The sequence below is a fragment of the Phacochoerus africanus genome, chromosome 8 (assembly GCF_016906955.1).
Source record: "Phacochoerus africanus isolate WHEZ1 chromosome 8, ROS_Pafr_v1, whole genome shotgun sequence".
In the NCBI taxonomy this organism is placed as follows: domain Eukaryota; kingdom Metazoa; phylum Chordata; class Mammalia; order Artiodactyla; family Suidae; genus Phacochoerus; species Phacochoerus africanus.
The window spans coordinates 71,468,567-71,487,954 of record NC_062551.1 but is presented as its reverse complement, the minus strand read 5'-3'; the positions used below and the strand labels follow the sequence as shown (position 1 = coordinate 71,487,954).

At 54.0% G+C, this 19,388-nt stretch overlaps 1 protein-coding gene across 1 annotated transcript; it reads right to left on the bottom strand.

Annotated features, from left to right (window-relative positions):
* Positions 1-2,161: 2,161 nt before the first annotated feature.
* DRAXIN (dorsal inhibitory axon guidance protein) lies at positions 2,162-14,411 on the bottom strand. Its single transcript, XM_047792232.1, has 6 exons — positions 13,958-14,411; positions 11,458-11,648; positions 9,203-9,314; positions 8,223-8,312; positions 6,090-6,179; positions 2,162-3,397 (listed from the first exon to the last, which is right to left on the bottom strand). Exons 1-6 carry the CDS (start codon positions 14,409-14,411, stop codon positions 3,285-3,287), a joined length of 1,050 nt encoding a protein of 349 aa, XP_047648188.1. The 3' UTR covers positions 2,162-3,284.
* Between the last annotated feature and the right edge of the window lie 4,977 nt (positions 14,412-19,388).

The following is a 19,388-nucleotide window of genomic DNA, read 5'->3' as shown; positions in this document are numbered from 1 at the left end:
GACCACGAACCCCATCCCTTCTTTTCCAACGGAGCATCTCACGCCCCCAGGGTTCCAGGGGACACACATTAGGGAAGGAGCCTGAATGGTGGCTTTGAAAATGATCTCTGAGCATGTGATGAATCATTGCCAAAAAAAAAAAAAAAAAATCCAGAATACCTACTAAAACCATCCTAGAAAATAAATTAGTTCACACGGAGGGCTTGCTATGTGCCAGGCACTGTTCTAAGCATGTCGCAAGGATTTTGCATTTACATCTTACAACGCCCCTGGGAAGGGTGAGTTATTATCCCCATTTTACAGATAAAGAAATCAAGGCACAGAGACCTTAACTGAGTTTCCTAAGGTCACCAAGATGGCGAACCATAGAGGAGGCCAGCAGCTGCCCTTCCACAGCAGGGCAGGGGGCTCAGGCCCAGTGCAGGTCAGTCACCAGGATGCTTTGCAAATGCCCAGACACCACCCGGGCCAGTTAAACCAGAATCTTCCCCATAGTTCCCCAGATCATTCTAATGTGCAGCCAATGTCCACCCACTGCCTGTTTTTATGTAGTCTGCAAGTGAAGAGAGGTTTTCGCATTCTAAAATGCGTTTTAGAAAATCAAAAGAATAATCACCTGGGAATTCCCGCTGTGGCACAACTGGGATCAGCTGTGCCTCGGGAGCGCTGGGACGCAGGTTTGATCCCCGGCCTGACACCGTGGGTTAAGGATCTGGTGTGGTTGCAGCTTTGGCTTGGGTCAAAACGGTGGCTTGGAACTCTATATGCCACCAGGAGGCCAAAAAAGAAAAAAAGAAAAAAATCATCTGTGACAGGTGAAAATTCTGTGTCCCTAAACAATTTCATTGGGACACAGCCTAAAATACTTCTCTGGGCCTTTATGGAAAAGTTTGTCCAACCCTGGATTAGGGGACATTGGCTTCTGTACTAGCAAAAGAAATTTAAGATAGACCTAAGGAAGAAATTCCTGGCAGAGAAGTTAACAACATGAAAAGGTCTTTTATCCCTAACTCTGTTAAGAGGATTCCACCCACTGAGCCTTTGCAAATGCAAACTGGAAGTAGCTAGGGCAAAAAGGCCCTGAATTTCTAGCCATGGAACCCCCCTGGGAGGCAGTGAGAGTTCTTGGGGCTTTCAGCTTTGACCTGAACTTCTGCGTTTTCCATCAGTGATGGCCCAAGGCCATCCTAACCGCTGCCCCTTCAGGCAAAAGCAATCCTGGGTTCCCTGGGGTTCAATCAGGATCTCGAATCAGCCACCCCATCCGAGACACACAGCTTGGGCCTTGTCTAGTCTCAAACAGACAAAACTCCTAGTGGATTCAATTTTCAAATAGCCGGCTTTGATCTCTTTCGGTCCTCCTCTCCCCAAGATAGAGTCCCAGGCCCCTGAAACTTGAATAGGGAGAAAAGAGCCAGCGTATTTGGTTTCTCCTAGATCTGTCTGCTTTCCTTGGTGCTGGACCCTTGACCCTGACTGATTTCCCAGCGGAGTAAACAGCCCTGGCATCCTGCAGGCGTGGTCCCTCTGGCAAGTGTCCAGACCCACGAGGAATCTGGATGGTGAAGGCTTGCAACCTGGGTTGCCCTGGACCTGAGGGTTGGCCAGAAGTGCGATGCCAGGGGTGGGGGTGTGGGTGTGGGATTTAAGTGACTCTCTCTGAGGTGGCCCCTGGAGCCACATCTGCTGGGAGAGATGCTCCAGGTGGGCATCAGGGTCTGACCTGTGGGGGCAGTTAGCTTCAGAAAGCATCTCAGAGGTACCCTAAGTTCTCACTGGGCTTTGCTGGCAGAAGTGTAGGCTGGGGGTTCTGGGATGTTTTCCGGGAGGCCTGGGAACCACTGAGGTGAATGCAAAGTGCGTGCACATGGGGGATGTAAGTGTGTGTGTGTGTGTGTGTGTGTGTGTGTGTGTGTGTGTGTGTGTATTTTATATGGCTGCACCTACAGCACATAGAAGTTCCTGGGCTAGGAGTCAAAGTGGAGCTGCAGTTGCCAGCCGATGCCACAGCCACAGCAACACCAGATCCAAGCCATGTCTGCAACCTATACCACAGCCCATGGCAATGCCAGATCCTTTAACCCATTAAGCGAGGCCAGGGATTGAACCCACATCCTCATGGGTACTGGTCGGTTTCTTAACCCGCTGAGCCACAACGGGAACTCCAATGTGTGTATTTTTTGAGTCCATGCTTGCATTAGATTCTCAAAGGACATGCACTCCAAAAGTCTAAGAACCCCTGAGGTGGCAGCTGCCAGGCAGCTCCAAGGGGCATGTCCCAGGACGAGGTGAGCAGAGCCACAGAAAAAAGGAATGTCATTACCATTTTTCCCCCAAACATTTCATGTCTCAGAAACTCCCAGAGGGCAGGGGCCGGTCTGCCCAAGTCGTGCCTTACAAGCAAACAGGTGCTTCATGTACACTTTGTGTTGTTTTAAAAATGATATACCTTTGCCCAGGAAGGAAGAGAACAGATTCCAGCCTTCACCACAGGAAAAGGGACTCCCAGGGAATACGAGTTTCTCTCATCCAAAGCCACGGAGAACCTGGAAGGTGTGCTGAGCTGTGGAGGAGGATAGATGGGGGCCTCGGAGCTTGAGGGGCCCAGGTTCAGATGCCAGTTCCACCCCTGACTGCCTAGGACCTGGTCCTCTCAGGGAGCCCCTGGTCCAGCAGCCTGAACATGCTTGTGGGAAATGCAGAATCGACCGAGTTGGAATCTGCATTTTCACCAGATCCCCCGGGGATTCTTGAGGAGCACTGATCTGAGACCCTGGACAAGTCATAACCCCGCCTCCCTTTCCTGACCTGTAAAATGGTGATTACGCCTACTTTTAAAAGGTCATGTGATAAAGGCGATAACGCATGCCCCGCGTTTAGCACAGTGCCTGGTACATAGGAGGTGTTCCGTACTCATCTCCCGCCCTCAGGGTTCCCTATCTCTCAGGGAGTTTTCACTCTTTTCCAGCTCGGAAACCGCTTCCTTTTTAAACTTGACGCTGTTGCAGTACTACTATTGGACAGTAGAGGGCACTCTCTACACTGCCATCGCGGAGAACCCAGATTCCGGGATGCGCAGGGGGTGTGGGTTTCCCATGCACCCTGTGGGGGCAGGTGTGATGCTGCTCGGCGGCCTCTGGGGGCTGAGTGTCCTGGGCCTGAGCTCCAGCCTCAGTCATCCGGTCCCGCAATTTAATCTGCCACCGCTAGTTCTAAACAAATGCCCGAGTACTTCCGCGCTCAGTCCCCAGGCGGGTGGGGAGGCGCCTGGCGCAAGCGGGCCGCTAGACGTTGATGAAAGATCCCTGGTCGCCGTTGGCCGTTTCCGGCTCCACGCAGCGCCCCTTTCTCCGTGTTACCCTGCGGTTCCGGTGGAATTTGGCATAGCAGCGGAGCCCTGAGCGAAGAGAGGCAAGGGGGTCAGAGGTGCCACCAGCCAGCTCCCCCCACCCTCTGGGATCCCCTCCTCTCACCACCACCCTCTTCTCTTTTCCGCCCTACAACCAACCCATCGCCCCCCATGCCTAGCAGCCTGAATGGGCTTTAAAAAGAGAATCATCCGATTTAAAAAGAGAATCATCAGAGTGAGAAAAGAAGAGTGAACAGATGGAGCACAGGGGATATTTAGGGCCATGAACCTATTCTGGGTGATACTATAGTGGTGGGTACATGTCTATGCATTTGTCAAAACCCATAGAATGTTCAACACCAAGCGTGAACCGTAATGTAAATTATGGACTTTAGTTAATATAATAGTAACATATCGATATCGGTTCATCATTTGCACAAGGTGTACCGCGCTAATGAAAGATAATAATAGGGAAAACGGGGGCTGGAGGGAGCAGCATATGAGAACTCAGTATTTTCTAGCAATCTTTGTGTAAACCTAAAACTGCTCTTAAAAACAGTCTATTATTGGAGTTCCCGTGTGGCGCAGTGGTTAACGAATCTGACTAGGAACCATGAGATTTCGGGTTCAATCCCTGGCCTTGATCAGTGGGTTAAAGATCCGGTGTTGCTGTGGCTGTGGTGTAGGCCGGCGGCTACGGCTCTGATTAGACCCCTAGCCTGGGAACCTCCATATGCCACGTGTGTGGCCCTGGAAAAGGAAGAAAAAAAAAAAGTCTATCTAAGGGATGCAGATTCTGCCCTCCCCTATAAAAGTTCCCATGTTCTCAAAAAGAAATCTGAGGCGTTCCCGTTGTGGTGCAGCAGAAACGAATCCAAGTAGGAACCATGAGGTTGCGGGGTCGATCCCTGGCCTCCCTCAGTGGGTTAAGGATCCAGCATTGCTGTGAGCTGTGGTGTAGGTTGCAGACACGGCTTGGGTCTGGCGTTGCTGTGGCTCTGGCATAGGCTGGCGGTCACAGCTCTGATTGGACCCCTAGCCTGGGAACCTCCACAGGCTGCGGGTGCAACCCTAAAAAGATAAAGGACGAAAAAAAAAAAGAAAGAAGGAAAGTAAGAAAGAAGGAAGGAAGGAAGGAAAGAAAGAAAAGAAAAGAAAAAGAAATCTGAACTTCCTACCCCGGCTTACAAGGCCCTCCAGGATCTGGACCTGCCTCCAGTCTGCTTGCTCCACCTCCCACTCCCCTCCTCATTAATTCCAGCCACACCCAGTCTTCTAACTTTTTCTCACATACCCAGCCATTTTGGGCCCCAGGACCTTTGCACTTGCCATTCTCATGGCCAGAAATCCCTTCCTGAAGCTCTTTGCATACCTGGCTCTTTCACAGCCTTCAGGTCTCAAAGGGACCCTTCTTGACCACCCTAATTAAAATAGGCACAGCCCTCCTCCCCCTCCAGGGGGAGGAGGCTTCCTGGCTGTGGCTCTCTCCATCATGGCCATGAGCATCCCCCGATATACATGGTAGACATTTTTCATTTAAGGCCACAGAAGGCCACATCCTCCTGATCAGCAGTTGGAAGATGGGAGAGACGTCAGTGTGGCCTGAGCGATCCCTACATGTTGGTTAGGAGTGACCACAGGAAGAGAGGAGGCCCTCAGCAATTTAAGATCCGCATATATCACTCTCAAGAGAATAAAAGAATTGCTGTGAAGTTCATGCTTTCAGGGTCTAGAACTTACCACCTGGGTCACTGGGCTTTCAGACCTGTGGCCACACAACGGACACTTGGGAGGAGACAGGGCATCATGACCAGAGGTAGTTGGTGGCTGCAGAAGCCCTTCCCGAACCCTCTAGAACCCAGGTTGGCCTAGATGATTGGACTTCAGCCCTGGGACATGAATGTTGAATTTTGGAATTTCTCAGAAGTCCTCAGGACTCCTGGTCCTCGGGAGGTTTCCTGGCATCCGCATGGAACAGGGAACAGGATGGGAGGGGCAGCACAGATTGGCCATGAGTGATAATTATGGAACCTGGGTAATGCCAAGGGGGGTTCCTTACCAATATGTGTTTGAAAATTTTCAGAATACAAAATTTAAACTATTCCAGTACTTTTCTAGCTGTGTAATTTTGGGTAAGTCACTTAACCTTCCTGTGCCTCAGTCTGCCCTCCTATAAAATGGGGAGAATAATCTCTCCCTTTCCGAGATGGTTGTGAGCCTTAAGGGGATAACGGGTAAAGGGGTTAGCAGACAGCTGGGCACACCTGGGCAGGAGGGCACATACTGCTCCAGGTGGGAGCTCCGAGGCGGTAGAGAGGTAGCTGGGCAAGTACATCCTTTCCTGGGGACTCCACCCACCCACCCCTTGTTATCACACTTGGAAGGGCTCCTGTGGGATAGAATTCTGGTGTGAAAGCACCAGTCTTCTCAGGTTTAATCTTCTTTTCAACGATACATCCCATCTCTCCTTGCTTCTCCCGCTTCCAGATCGGGGGAGATGGTGCCAGCTTGTATTTCAAGAGGTGAGAAAAGCAAATCTGAGCAACGATGCCAGGAATGGAGACTAAATGAGTTCACAGATTGGGGAGGCACCGAGCAAAGCTGTTCCCGCTGGCGTCTTGGACTCCCCAGGGATGCTCCCGCCCCCCTGCTCTGCCGCCCCAGCTTCCAGGAGAAAGAGGGTTGTGAGGTTCTCGGCACCCGGGGAGCTCCGAGCCCCACCCCCCAGCGGCAGGCTCACCTTCCGCGCACATGCAGTCGTCAAAGCATTTGTTGTTCAGGCCTCGGTTGTGGGGCGTGCACAGGTGCTCCCGGAGGTCGCAGCAGGTCCCTACCCGCAGGGCAAGCACACGCGGTCAGCCGTGTCCAGCGGACCCTCTCCGCCACCCTGCACACGCTCCCACGGGACTGGAGATCCATCATCTCTCTGGCAGGGTGGGCCATCTGGTGTGCGAGGCTCCCAGCCGGAACCACCGCAGGATGTCACGGCCAATGCCCCCACCCCCCGGCAGGTGGGGCGGTGGCAGAAATCCCAGCTGCCCCAGATGGACAATTGATTGATCATGGGAGGAGCGAGGGCGCTTTGGGATCCCCTCCCCGGAGCGTGGGTGAAACCGCTAGGGGTGGCCAGGTGTGGAGTCAGCATAGAGCTGGCAGAAGCCTCAGGGATGGCTCATTGAAGCCCATCTTTCAACAGATGGGAAAACGGAAGCCCACCCCCCACCCCCCCAACCAGGAGGCAGTCCCCAGGCATGGCCTCGCCCACCAGTGGAGCCAGCTCTCACAGCCACTGACCAGTTGGCCCAAACTTGAGCCTTTTCTTTCTGCTCAGAGTGAAAACAATGGTTTGAAAAGGAAACAGCCTGTTGAGGTGCTGGTGGTCTGGCTTACATGCTTCACACCGCTGGTTCAGTTGCTGTTCTGTAGAATATTCCAGCTCCTGAATTAACAAGTGCTGGGGAGTTCCCTCATGCTCAGCGGTAACAAACTTGACTAGTCTCCATGAGGACGTGGGTTCGATCCCTGGCCCCACTCAGTGGGTTAAGGATCCAGCTTTGCCGAGAGCTGTAGGGTCTCAGATGTGGCTCAGATCTGGCATTGCTGTGGCTGTGGCGTAGGCTGGCAGCTAGAGCTCTGATTAGACCCCTAGCTGGGAACTTCCATATGCCGCAGGTGAGGCCATATAACAAACAAACAAACAAAAACAAGTGCTGGGAGGCATGTCCCTGGGATCTCTACCTGGAAAGCACTTGCTGTCCATCAGCCAAGACAGCCATCAGTTGCCAGCCTCCAGCTGTTAACACCTGCAGGAGCCCCCTGACTGATATACCACGGTGTTCCTGAGCAGGACAACCCTGGCTCGGAGGGAGTGCCAGGGCCTGGCCTTTTCTGCCCAGCGTGGGCCTCTTCTAACAGGGAATTTTTGCCCTGGAGTTTCCTGCTGGGCTGGCTGCTCTGCAGTCTCCTGTCCATCCCTGCTTCCTCCCACTTTTATCACTCCCTGGCCTTCCCCACTGCCCCCCCAGAAAAACCTCCTACACTTTCAAAAAAAAATTTAAGTTTTTTATTTTTTTACTGCTGCACCTGCAGCACATGGAAGTTCCCAGGCCAGGGGTCAAATCGGAGCTGCAGCTGCCAGCCTACACCACAGTCACAACAAAGTGGGATCTAAGCTGCAGTTTGGGGCAATTTGGGATCCTTAAGCCACAGAGCAAAGCCAAGGATTGAACCTGCGTCCTCACGGACACTATGTCGGGTCCTTAACCCACTAAGCCACAGTGGGAACTCCCCTCCTGCACATCTAACTCCACCTCAGTATCGGCTTCCCAGTTCCGACTGACCCAGTCAAGGGCCAGCCGTCTAGGCCATCCATCAAAACTCCGGGGCCCCTGTTTTCAGACTGTCCTGATGGACTCAGCAGCTGAACAGGTCAGGATGTTAGCAAACCAGCCCTGGAAGCCCAGCAGTCGTGATGCAACAGGACAGAATTAAGCTCAACCAGACTTGAGGAGGGAGAAGCAGAGAGCAGTGTATCCCAACTTAAGGCAGCGTGGGTGGTCCAGAACCAGGTAAACCCAGGTTTGAGCCACTCCTGGCTGTGTGACCTCAGCTGAAACACTTGGCCTCTCAGAGCCTCAATTTCTTAGCCTGAAAATTGGGAATGACAGGGTCCCTTTCTCTGTGTAGCCGTGAGGATCAAACAGAATAAAGTAGGACAGCAACTCTCAGCAAAGTGGCAGTGGCGGTTGGCATCATTTACCATCCCTAACGGGTCCTGAACGCGTGTCTGGGAACACCTACCCCATCCCCCACCCCCACCCAGGTTCCCCCACCCCCCCGGCCTAGTGCCTCGAATACGATGCTGGTTGGGTACCTGGCAGGCAGTCCTGATGATGGTCGCAAGGCTCCCCTTCAGCTGGTGATGTTTCGTTCCCATCACTGGAGAGCTTACCCCGCTGCTTCTCTGGGGACAAGAGGACCTGTCGTCAGGGCCTGAGGCTCAGCAGGACAGAGAGATTATGCACAGGCCACCACGGTCAGTGTCCACATTGCCACTCCCACAGGGTGGCTTAGATAAGGCACCATACAACCCTGCTTCAGTTCTCTCTTCTCTAAAGTGGTACCAATACCAGAACAAACCTAACTTTTTTTTTTCCAGGTTTAATAATTCGCTACATGGAAAGCATTTGATGTGTGAGGAGGACTTGAGAGCAGCATTTCCTAATTTTTTCTCTCTTTCTTTTTCTTTCTCTTTCTTTTTTTTCTTTCTTTTTTTTTTTTTTTTTTTGCTGCACTTTTGGCATGTGTAGAAGTTCCCAGGCCAAGGATAGAACTCGGGTTGCAGCTGTGACCTGTGCCACAGCTGCAGTAACATGGGATCCTTAACCTACTGTGGCACAAGGGAACTTTCAGGGAGCAGCATCTCCTCTTTTTTTTTTTTCCTTTTTCTTTTGAGGGCTGAATCTACTGCATATGGAGGTTCCTAGGCTAGGGGTTGAACGGGAGCTGCAGCTGCCGGCCGACGCCACAGCCACAGCCACAGCAATGCCAGATCCAAGCCACATCTATGACCTACACTGCAGCTTGTGCCGATGCTGGATCCTTAATCCACTGAGCGGGGCCAGGGATCGAACCTGCATCCTTGTGGATACTAGCCAGGTTCTTAACCCAATGAGCCACAACAGGAACGTCCAGAAAGCAGCATTTTCATTTCGAGTGTCTGTTCCATTATAGACTCCATGCCCTCCCCCCCAACTTTGGATGTCTGTAGGTCAAGCAGGACCCATCAAGGCCCCCACCCCAGTGGATGCTGGGGGAGGGGAGAAAGCCCAGCGCAGGGGTGGGTGGAGGTACCTCTCTTCTTCGCAGAGGGCCAGACCGCAGGCTTTAAGTCTTCATAATCGGTCCAGTCGAACAAGGCCATGTCCAGTGTGGGCATCACCTCGCTATCAGGCCTGGGCTGAGCCTGCAGAGGGGGGTGGAGGGGACGAAGCCTGAAGATCCCAACAGGTGGAAGAAGAAACATGGGGTCCCAGGGCCAGTGGGCAAAGGAGGGGCTCCTCGGAGACCAGCTCATTCTCTGGACAGCCTGGAGTCCCAGCCCAGGGACACTGGGGCAGCCACCTGGGGCTTCTGCTCTAAAGGCTACTTTGGCAGTTTCCTTCCAGAGCAGCCACCCCGCCTTGGGATGGTGTCTATAGGCAGCCCATGCAGACCTCTGGGGGGTGGGCTCAGGAGGAAGCCCAGCTGGTCGCTCCCCACCCCTTTGCTCCCCTGCAGAAATGATCAGCTCTCCATGGCACCCTTGAGGCCACAGCACAGTTCCACTTGCAGCCCTGGCCAGTGGTTTCAGGGCTGGATCTGCACAGAGTAGGATGCACTGGGCTGGGTTCTCAACAGATGGGCTTCAGGGGCCCCGAGACAATACGTGGACAACCATGTATGCCTAAGAGATGGCCCATTGCTTTATCAGATTTTCAAGGGATTCTGATGGCTCAGCAGGTTAAGGATCCAACATTGTCACTGCTGTGGCTGGGGTCACAGCTGTGGTGCGGGTTCGATCCCTGGCCTGGAAATATCCATATTATCCATATGCTGCGGACATGGCCAAAAAGTAAAAAAAAAAAAAAAAGTTTATTTTATTTCTTCTACATATATGCTTTATCAAGCATTCTGTGATTTTATTTTGAAAAAATTTCAAAGCCACAGAAGAGGTGCAATGACGTATGTCTTGTTAATTGCGACAATAAACACCCTCCACCTAGACTCACCAGTAACGGCTGCATTTGCCTCATCTGCTTGCTTGACGCCCCCCTCCACCCCCAGATCCTTTTCAAAGATTTGAAGCAGATGGATCAAAGTGTTAACTAAAGCTTGTTAATTCTGGATCACACGGATCTTTTCTTTCTTTCTTTTCTTTTTTTTTTTTTTTGGTCTTTTTGCCATTTCTTGGGCCGTTCCCGTGGCGTATGGAGGTTCCCAGGCTAGGGGTCTAATCGGAGCTGTAGCTGCCGGCCTACACCACAGCCATAGCAACATGGGATCCGAGCCGCGTCTGCAACCTCCACCACAGCTCACGGCAACGCTGGATCGTTAACCCACTGATCAAGGCCAGGGATCAAACCCTCAACCTCATGGTTCCTAGTCGGATTCGTTAACCACTGCGCCATGACAGGAACTCCCTTTTCTTTATCTTATCTTTATTTTATTTTATTGCCTTTTTAGGGCTGCACCAGAGGCATATATAGATAGAAGTTTCCAGGCTAGAGGTGGAATCAGAGTTGCAGCGGCTGACCTATGCCGCAGCCACAGCAACACAGGATCCTTTAACCCACTGATTGAGGCCAGGGGTCGAACCTGAGTCCTCATGGATTCTAGTCAGGTTCGTTACTGCTGAGCCAAGAAGCGAACTCCTGATTATGGGGCTTTTTTTTTTTTTTTTTGGCTTTTTAGGGCCAAACCTGCAGCATATGGAGGTCCCCAGGTTAGGGGTCGAATCAGAGCTACAGCTGCCAGCCTGCACCACAGCCACAGCAACGCCAGACGTGAGCCACGTCTTTGACCTATGCCACAGCTCACAACAATGCCAGATCCCTAGCCCACTGAGTGAGGCCAGGGATTGAACTTGTGTCCTCATGGATACTATTCAGATTCGTTTCTGCTGATTCCTGGAAACACCCAGGACATGATATTAAAAACTATAATTCTCTGGGCTTTTTGGTACATACAAACTTCCCTGAGAGGCTTGCTCTGGTAGATGCAGACACCAGGGTGCTGAGCTGGCCCTGGCTTAGGACCACTGCCTGGACAGCCCTCCCTAGATGGCATGCCCACTGGCCAGAACTGGGCTGGATGGGCATCAGAACTGGTTTAGGGACTTCTCTGGTGGCCTAGCAGGTAAGGATCTGGTGTTGTCACTGCTGTGGAATGGGTTCGATCCCTGGCCCGGGAACTTCCGCATGCTGCAGGCACAACCCAAAAAAAAGACCTGGCTTCCATTTAGCCCACTGCTGGCCTAGACCACCTCCCTCTGGCTCCTGCCTCAGTCACCCTAAACGTATTAAGAAAGGTTTGCATGACACCATCTGAGGCCATCCTGGGCCCCTTACCTGGGGCCAAAGGGAAGTGACAGGCAGGATCAGGGATTCTTCTGTGGCAGGTGCCGCCTCATTGGTGCTTAGGTAGAGTAGGGTGGGAGCCAGGCTGGTGGAGGAGTCCTCTGTGTTGGCATCCGGGGCCTGGTCTGCTGACAACTCCGCCTTCTTCATCAGGGAGCTGGGACCTCTGACCAAGGCTCGGCCTGACACGAGGAGCAGGAAACACAGGGACTTTATCTGCTCCCTCCCCATATCGGCACCAACCTGCTGTGAACAAGGGGTGGGGGGCAGGAACCCCATGGCAAGCTCTGGGCTCAACCAATTTCCTCCTACCCAGCTTCCTGGGGAGGTGAAAACAAGAAATCCGGGGCAGGATGAGGAGGGATGTCTTAGATGAATTTGAGTGTTGCCGGGGAGGGCCCAGGATTCTCCCTTTAGAGAACATTCCAGTAAGTCCAAGTCTGGATTTGTTGGGTGCGGCCAGGGGTGTAAGAACCACAAATGAAACCTAGTAGAATTAATCGTGGAAGGCTTCCTGGAGGAGGTGGAGTTTCAGCAGGGGAGGCTGAAGTAGGGGAGAAGTCTCTGAGGAGGCAGGGAGGTGAGAGCTTCCTAGGTGGTGATAATGACCGTTTATTGTGGGCCAGGACTGTGCTGTGTGCTGAGTCCTGCTTTACAAGCATTCTTTCACCTAACCTTAGCAGGAGCTCAGGGAGGTAGGTACTCTTCCAGCCTCTTCTACAGGGAAGGAAAATGAAGCACAGAGAGGTTAGGCAACTTACTTGAGGGCACACAGCTAGTCTGAATTCCAACCCAAGTCCATCTGATGCAAAGTCAATACTTTTAACCATGGATGCTGCCCTCCAAGACACGTGAGCGTGGGGTGGGATGAGTGTGAAGGGGAGACCGTGTGGGGTTGGGGGTGGTCGGGAACCAGGGAGCTTTGAGAAAAACTTGAGGGCCCAGGCTCGCCCTTGCCTCTTTTTCTCAGGCAAGATCTGACTTTAAGGTGGTGGGGTCTGTTGGGGCCACCCTACTCTCCAGAACCAAATTCTAGAGAAGAGAAAGAGGCACCACTGAACTTCTCCGTGCATTTTACAGAAGAAAACTGAGGCTCCACAAGCCTGAGGCCTCACAGCTGGTCCGCAGGGCTGGGCCTGGCCTCCAGGCCTCTGCTGTCCCCTCCTCCCTTCGCTCCTCTCCTAGGAGGGCCCCACTGGTCCACTAGAGCTGGAGCTGGAGTGGGGCTGGGTCCTCGGGCCACTGACTTTGTTGTCAAGGATGCCAGCACCTGCATCCCAATTTGACACATGATCCCCAGGGCTGGGAGGCTGAGCATCTCAGCCAGGCCCCCTCCCCTGACTGTGTTCTGTCCACCTGCTGCGGGGGCAGGGGGTCTCAGTAGACCTGGCAGTGAAGCGAGCCCCAGCTGTGTGCAGAGGGGACTGAGGCCCCATTACCCAACTCCTGCCCTGCCCCAGGCCCGGGGCACTCGGCCTGCCCCTAGAGGCAGTCTTGTCACATGAAGAGACCTGGAAGGTGAGGTTGCCTGTGCGGGCTCAGGGCTGGGTGGGGTGGAGGATCGGGGAGGAGCTGGTGGTGCGGAGCTGCTGGAACATGTTTGCTCAGAGACTGGATGGGCAAAGGGAGAGGGAGGCTGGGGCCAGGACCGGCTCGGCTCACAGGGGATTCGGGAACGTGGAAGAAACGTAGAGGAAGGCAAGAAGGACTAGAGGGGCTCCCATAAGACAGACAAGGCAGAGCCAGAAGAAATAATGACGCGACAGCCGTGTCCAGGTCGGAAAACACTGATTCAGCATCACGAACAAGCTGACAATTGACTAGTAACAACCACTGCCCACTGGCCCCTTAGACAGGTGCCAGGCGCCATTCTAAGTACCCTGGATACCTAGCCGTCTCTGAATCTCTACTGAGGGTAGGCGGGGCCATTACCCTCATTTTGTCGAAGGAGAAACTGAGGCGACTTGCCAGTGAGTGGTGGACTGAGGATCTGAACGTGGGCAGATCTGGGTTCAGAATCTAGGCTCTCAGCCTTTGCTCTGTGCTTCAGAGTTGATTAAGTGATGTGCTTGGAAGACACGGAGTTGTCCCATCTCAACTCGGGCCTTAGAGTAGGATGGATTTAGGTCAGACACAAGGTGGAACTTCCTGATTTAGGAGGATGATCTATTGATAAGACTGAGCTCCCATGGCCACATATCCTTCTCCTGTTCCCACGCTCCACCCCCAGGCCTTTCCCAGCTTCCTCTTCTTACCGGGTTCCCCCCCCACCCCCGACTCCAGGAATACCCCTCCCTTCCTCTGGGTGTTCTCTACCTGCCCGCACGGGGCCTGCGGATGTCCTCCCAGGGACCTCTCGCCACTGACACCTCCTCCCTGTCCTGCCTCTGAAGTCCCCTTGGCCTTGTGGGGCTGAAGACTCTCCCTGCTGCCCCCACCCCACCCCTCCCTTTCATGGCAGGGCCCCACCCCCTGGCAGACCTCCAGCTACCTCGGTGCAGTTTCAACCTCTCCTTCCGTCTCTTATGCTCCCTGCCACGTTTCTTCACCCTCTCTGACCCTGGAGACCGGCTCTCCTTTTCAGGGTAGGGCAGCATCAGCCCTGCCAGCAGATCTTGGCTCTGCAGCAGGCCTGCAGGACTCTGTCCAGGCAGTGGCTCCCCTGCCCCTGGCAGCCTGGACGCCTGTCTGGTGGCGGTGACCACAGCTCCATCTTGGGCCCGGCCAGGCATGCCTGGGCCCCGCTCCTTCCTGCCCAGGCCCCGCCAGCGCTGGTGGCTGGCCTGGGGCGTCCACAGTGCTGGGCCTGGGAGGTCGATGTGATTCTCGGGAAGGTTCTGAGCAGAGCTTCCAGGTGCCAGGGAGCTGGCCAGGCTCAGCTCCAGAAGCAGCAGGAGGGCGAGGAACAGCATGGGGGCAGCAACGTGGGTGGCAGGCCCAGCCATGGGCTTTTCCCTGCAAGAAAAGTAGCACTATGGAGTTCCCGCTGTGGTTCCGCTGGTTAAGAACCTGACTAGTATCCATGGGATCCATGTGGGTTCGATCCCTGGTCTCGCTCCGTGGGTTAAAGGATCCCGTGTTGCTGGGGCTTTGGTATAGGCCAGCAGCTGCAGCTCTGATTCAACCCCTAGCCCAGGGACTTTCCTATGCAACAGGCGTGGTCCTAAAAAACAAAAAACAAAAAAACAAAAAACAAAAAAAAACTAGCACTGTGAGGGGCCAGCCCTGCAGCCCCCCTCCTCCACGTCCCACTCCCCAACCCCCTCACTCACACTCATAGCCCAGCGTTTCTCAATAGGGATGGGGTGGGGGAAGCTTCCCCACCCTCCCCCGGGGACATTTAGCAACATCTGGAAACATATTTGGATAACAGACCTAGGCAGAGCTACTGACTTTCCTGAGTGGAGGCCAGGGATGCTGCCAAACACCCTACAAGGCACAGGACTGTCCCCCACGACGGGGACTAACTGGCCCAGAAAGACCGCGGGGCCAGGGCTGCGGATCCCCGGTTTCAGTGGCTCACGGAGCACCCAGCTTCCCGATTAGTCCAGAATTTCTTTTTCTGCACAAACCCCTGCCTTTGGCCAAGTTCCCTGGAATGAGCTCAGTCCCTCCAAGCTCAGGACTAGGTCTGTGGTCCCAGGGACTCGACGCAAGGGGTAAATTCACACCCACAGAATAATAGCGTTGGAGCCCGTGCTGCCTGCAGGAACCGAGTTCAGCACTTGGTGTGAATTTGTACCCCTTGGTCCTTTCAGCAGTGCTCTGCAGTGGCTCTTGTCACGTTCCAAAGTAGAAATTAAGGCCCAGAGAGGCTAAGTCACAGGGAGTAAGTGGCATTAATGTAATGGCTATGCCTGTGCCCTGAATTACTGTCCCACCCCCCCAACCCTGGTCCCCAGACAGCCCAGGCCTTGCCCATCTTTCCCTCCAAGCTTCGGGCAGGTTCTGGCCTGGCACTGTCCCTGCCAGGGCCGGGGTCTTTGGAGGCTGGACTCTGACCCTGCAGGGTGGGGTCAGCTACCTCTGGCTAAGGTACCCTGTGGACAGCCCCTCCTTCTGCACCGGGAGTGAGACCCCCTCAGGGGACCTCACTGCTCCCCCATCTATATCAGAGGAAAAAGTCGGACCCCTGGATGTCCCAGAGGAACTTGGAGCTAAGGCTCCAGAGGCACATGGCTGGGACTGGTGGCAGTGTCCCACCCTGGGGCCCCTCCCCATAGCCCTCCCTTGCCCTGTACCAGCCTCACTGCATTCACACAAGAGGTTAGTTGGGCATCTGGTTAGCCAGACTGATTGAAATGCTTTTTTGTTTGTTTGTTTTTTCTAGGGCCAAACCCACAGCATATGGAGGTTCCCACGCTAGGGGTCGAATCGGAGCTATAGTCGCCAGCCTACGCCACAGGCACAGCAACGCCAGATGCAAGCCGTGTCTGTGACGTACACCACAGCTCACAGCAATGCCAGATCCTTAACCCACTGAGCAAGGCCAGGGATCGAACCTGCCACCTCATGATTCCTAGTCAGATTCGTTAACCACTGCGCCACGATGGAAACTCCTCCTGATTGAATTTTTATGGCCTCCCTGGGCCTCCTGCTATTCCATTAGGCTTGCAAAGCAGCTTACACAACCGCTTCCTGGTGATTTGTGGCCTTGGCATTGCCTGGGGCTGAGGAAAAGTTGGTGGGCCGGTCATGACTGGCTAGTCATCTCCCTCCAGCCCCCTCAGTTCTTGCAGCCCCCACACTGGCCATTCCCCTGCCCCCACCCTGGGGGTTCACCATTAGCCAACCCTGCGCGAAGGGCCCTTGAACTGGGTGGGTAGGGCAGGCTGACCCACTCTAAGAGGGGTGGGGGGCCGGAGGGAGGGAAACAGCCCCCTCCCATCTGCCCGGGTCACCTTGTGCCCATTATCCTCTGTTCCTTCATCCTAGCCTGGCATGTCCTGGTCCCCTGGAAGGCCAGGGCCCTGGCTGCCACTACCCCACTAGCCTTTCTGTAATGAGGCCCCCTGGAAGCTGGTGCTCCGCTGCCAGGTGGGGGGAGGAGGGGCCGCTTGAAAGGCCTGTCAGTCAAGCATTGTTTTGCTCCCAGGGACCCTCAAACTCTACTGCCAGGCCTGAGGCAGATGCCAGGCTGTCTTTACCAGACGCCTTCCTCTTCTCTGTGACCGAGAAAGGCTAAGTCTGTGCTGGATGCTGTCCCCAAGCCAGGCCCACTCTTCTGTCCTGCAGGGACAGCATGTCGAGAGCCTGGGGGAAGCCCACAGGGCCCCTCCATCGACAGGGAACCTTGGGGATGCAGACCAGTGAATGGAGCCCCTCCAACGTGAGGCTACAGAGGAGCAAGGCAGGACACCCCAAAAGTGCAGGTGAGGGACCAGAAGAGGTGTGGCAGAGGGGGGAGGGGTGGGCTGACCCACAGCGTGGATGGGCAGCTTACTGTCCCTGTGGACACACATGAGGCCGATCAGGGACTCGGAGCCAGCCTCTGAGCTGGTGACCAGCCTCAGCACTAGTCCCAAAGGACAGCTCCTCCCTGGCAGAGCCGGGGAAACGAAGTGCACCCACCCCTCCAACACACCATGACCCCCCCCACACACACCCTGTCCTCCCCATCTCTCTTTCCCACTGAAGCCTTGTTATCAAGTCTGTCGGCTGGGTCTGTTCAGTGTACCCAGGAACCCCAAGTTCAGTGTCATCTTTGTTTCCTTCCACCCATTGCGCTCCACAAATCATGTACGCATCCCGCCTGCACAAGGAAGGGGGGATTTCAGTGCGCAGGCTGAAGGCCACCCCTCCCCCCAGACCTTATCAGCACCATCCCCGCCCCCAGACCCAGCCCATACTGCTGCCAGATTCCCCTGATCCTTCTCCAAACTGTCCCTGGCTTCCTACCGCCTTCCGGTGTCAGTCCGGACTCCTCACTCTGGCACTCAAGATCTCATATAATGTGGCCCCAACCTAACTCTGCAGCCTGGACTTCTATTTCCTCCCCCTCATGGCCAGCGGAGACAGATCCCTGGGCCTTGAACACACCCATCTTTTTTGTCTCTTGATATTTGCAGAGGCTGTTCCCTCTGCCTGGAACAGCCTCTCCTCCTCACCCAACCCCCATCTCTCTCTGTTGAAATCCTCCTCACCTTCTGGGACTCGTCCCAAATGTCCCCTCTGCCAGAAAGCCTTCTTCAGCCCCCCCAATGAGATGCACTCCTGATCGGGGCAGGGTGGAGGGGTCCCCACACAGCTTTGCTCAGCTCATTTCCTGCTGTGGCAATCAGCCTTTCTTTCTTTCTTTCTTTCTTTCTTTCTTTCTTTCTTTCTTTCTTTCTTTCTTTCTTTCTTTCTTTCTTTCTTTCTTTCTTTCTTTCTTTCTTTCCTTCCTTCCTTCCTTCCTTCCTTCCTTCCTTCCTTCCTTCTTTCTTTCTTTCTTTCTTTCTTTCTTTTTTTTCCCCTTCTTTTTAGGGCCACACCTGCGGCATATGGACGTTTCTGGGTTAGGGGTCTAATCGGAGCTGCAGCTGCTGGCCTACACCACAGCCATGGCAACACCAGATCTGAGCCGATTCTCTGACCTACGCCACAGCTTGTGGCAATGCCAGACCCTTAACCCACTGAGCGAGGCCAGGGATCAAACCCACATCTTCATGGATACTAGATGAGTTCTTAACCTGATGAACCACAATGGGAACTCCTTTTTTTTTCTTCCCCAAATCAGCCTTTTTTAAAGTCCCTGACTAGACAGAAGAATCAGCCCCCCGTCCCCCTTATTCCCATAAAATCCACAGGACCCAGCAAATAATTGGCACTAAGAGCTATGGGTTGTAAGGGAACCAAACTGACACGTGAGCAGAAGATCATAAATAAATTCCCAGTGTGTGTGTGTGTGTGTCTGTGTGTGTGTGTGTGAGTGTGTGTGTGTATTTGAGAGGGAGACAGAGAGAAAGAGCTGGAGTGAGGGCCTGGGATCCTGGCACTTCTTACCCCTGGACACTACATGGAGCCCTCTCTCCAAGCCGGCAGGATTTGTACTTGAATCTTGGCACAGCCCAGCAACCAAGATGCCAGCCTGGTAAAGAACCACTCAGGAAACGTGGGCTGCTACGGAAGCAGTGCCAAGGATCCACAGCAGTGAGGGTGCTGATCCATTTCTGCTGTCCTGGCAGCCAGTCGGAAGCTGCCTCACAAAGACCCAGCATCCAGGAGAAAGGGGCAGACAGTGTCGCCCCACCGCCCGCATCCCCATCAGCTCTGGGTGGTGCTGCCCATGGTTTGTGCCCAAAGCCTGTTCTTCTGGGCCTGGGTCTGATTCTCCTGTAGGATGGGGGACACTCAAGAGCCTGGAGTCGCCCTGAACAAGAGCAGCTGAGAGCCAATAGCATCTTCACAACCCAGAGACGGCTCTCTTACAACAGAGATCTCATAGAAACTCATTAAAAACTAACCTAGAGTTCCTGTTGTGGCACAGTGGAAACAAAGCCAACTAGGAGCCATGAGGTGGCGGGTTCAATCCCTGGCCTCGCTCAGTGGGTTAAGGATCCGGCATTGCTGTGGCTGTGGTGTAGCCCGGCAGCTGTAGCTCCAATTGGGCCCCCAGCCAGGGAACCTCCATATGCCACGGGTACGGCCCTAAAAAAACCCAAACAACCAAACAAAAAAACCCTAAAACGAATCTAATCTAAGCCAGAGCAATTGTCATCACAGGAGATGCTGCTCCTTGAGTGGCGATAAAGCACCACCTCTTATAAGCTTATTTCACCCGTTTCTTAGCGCATCCTCTCAACTGCCCAGCACCCATTAGGCTTTTCTCCATGTTTATTTTTTTTTCTTTTTTGGTCACCCTGAGGCATATGGAGTTCCCCAGCCAGGGATCAGATTCAAGCCATGGTTGTGACCTATGCCACAGCTGTGGCCATGCTGGA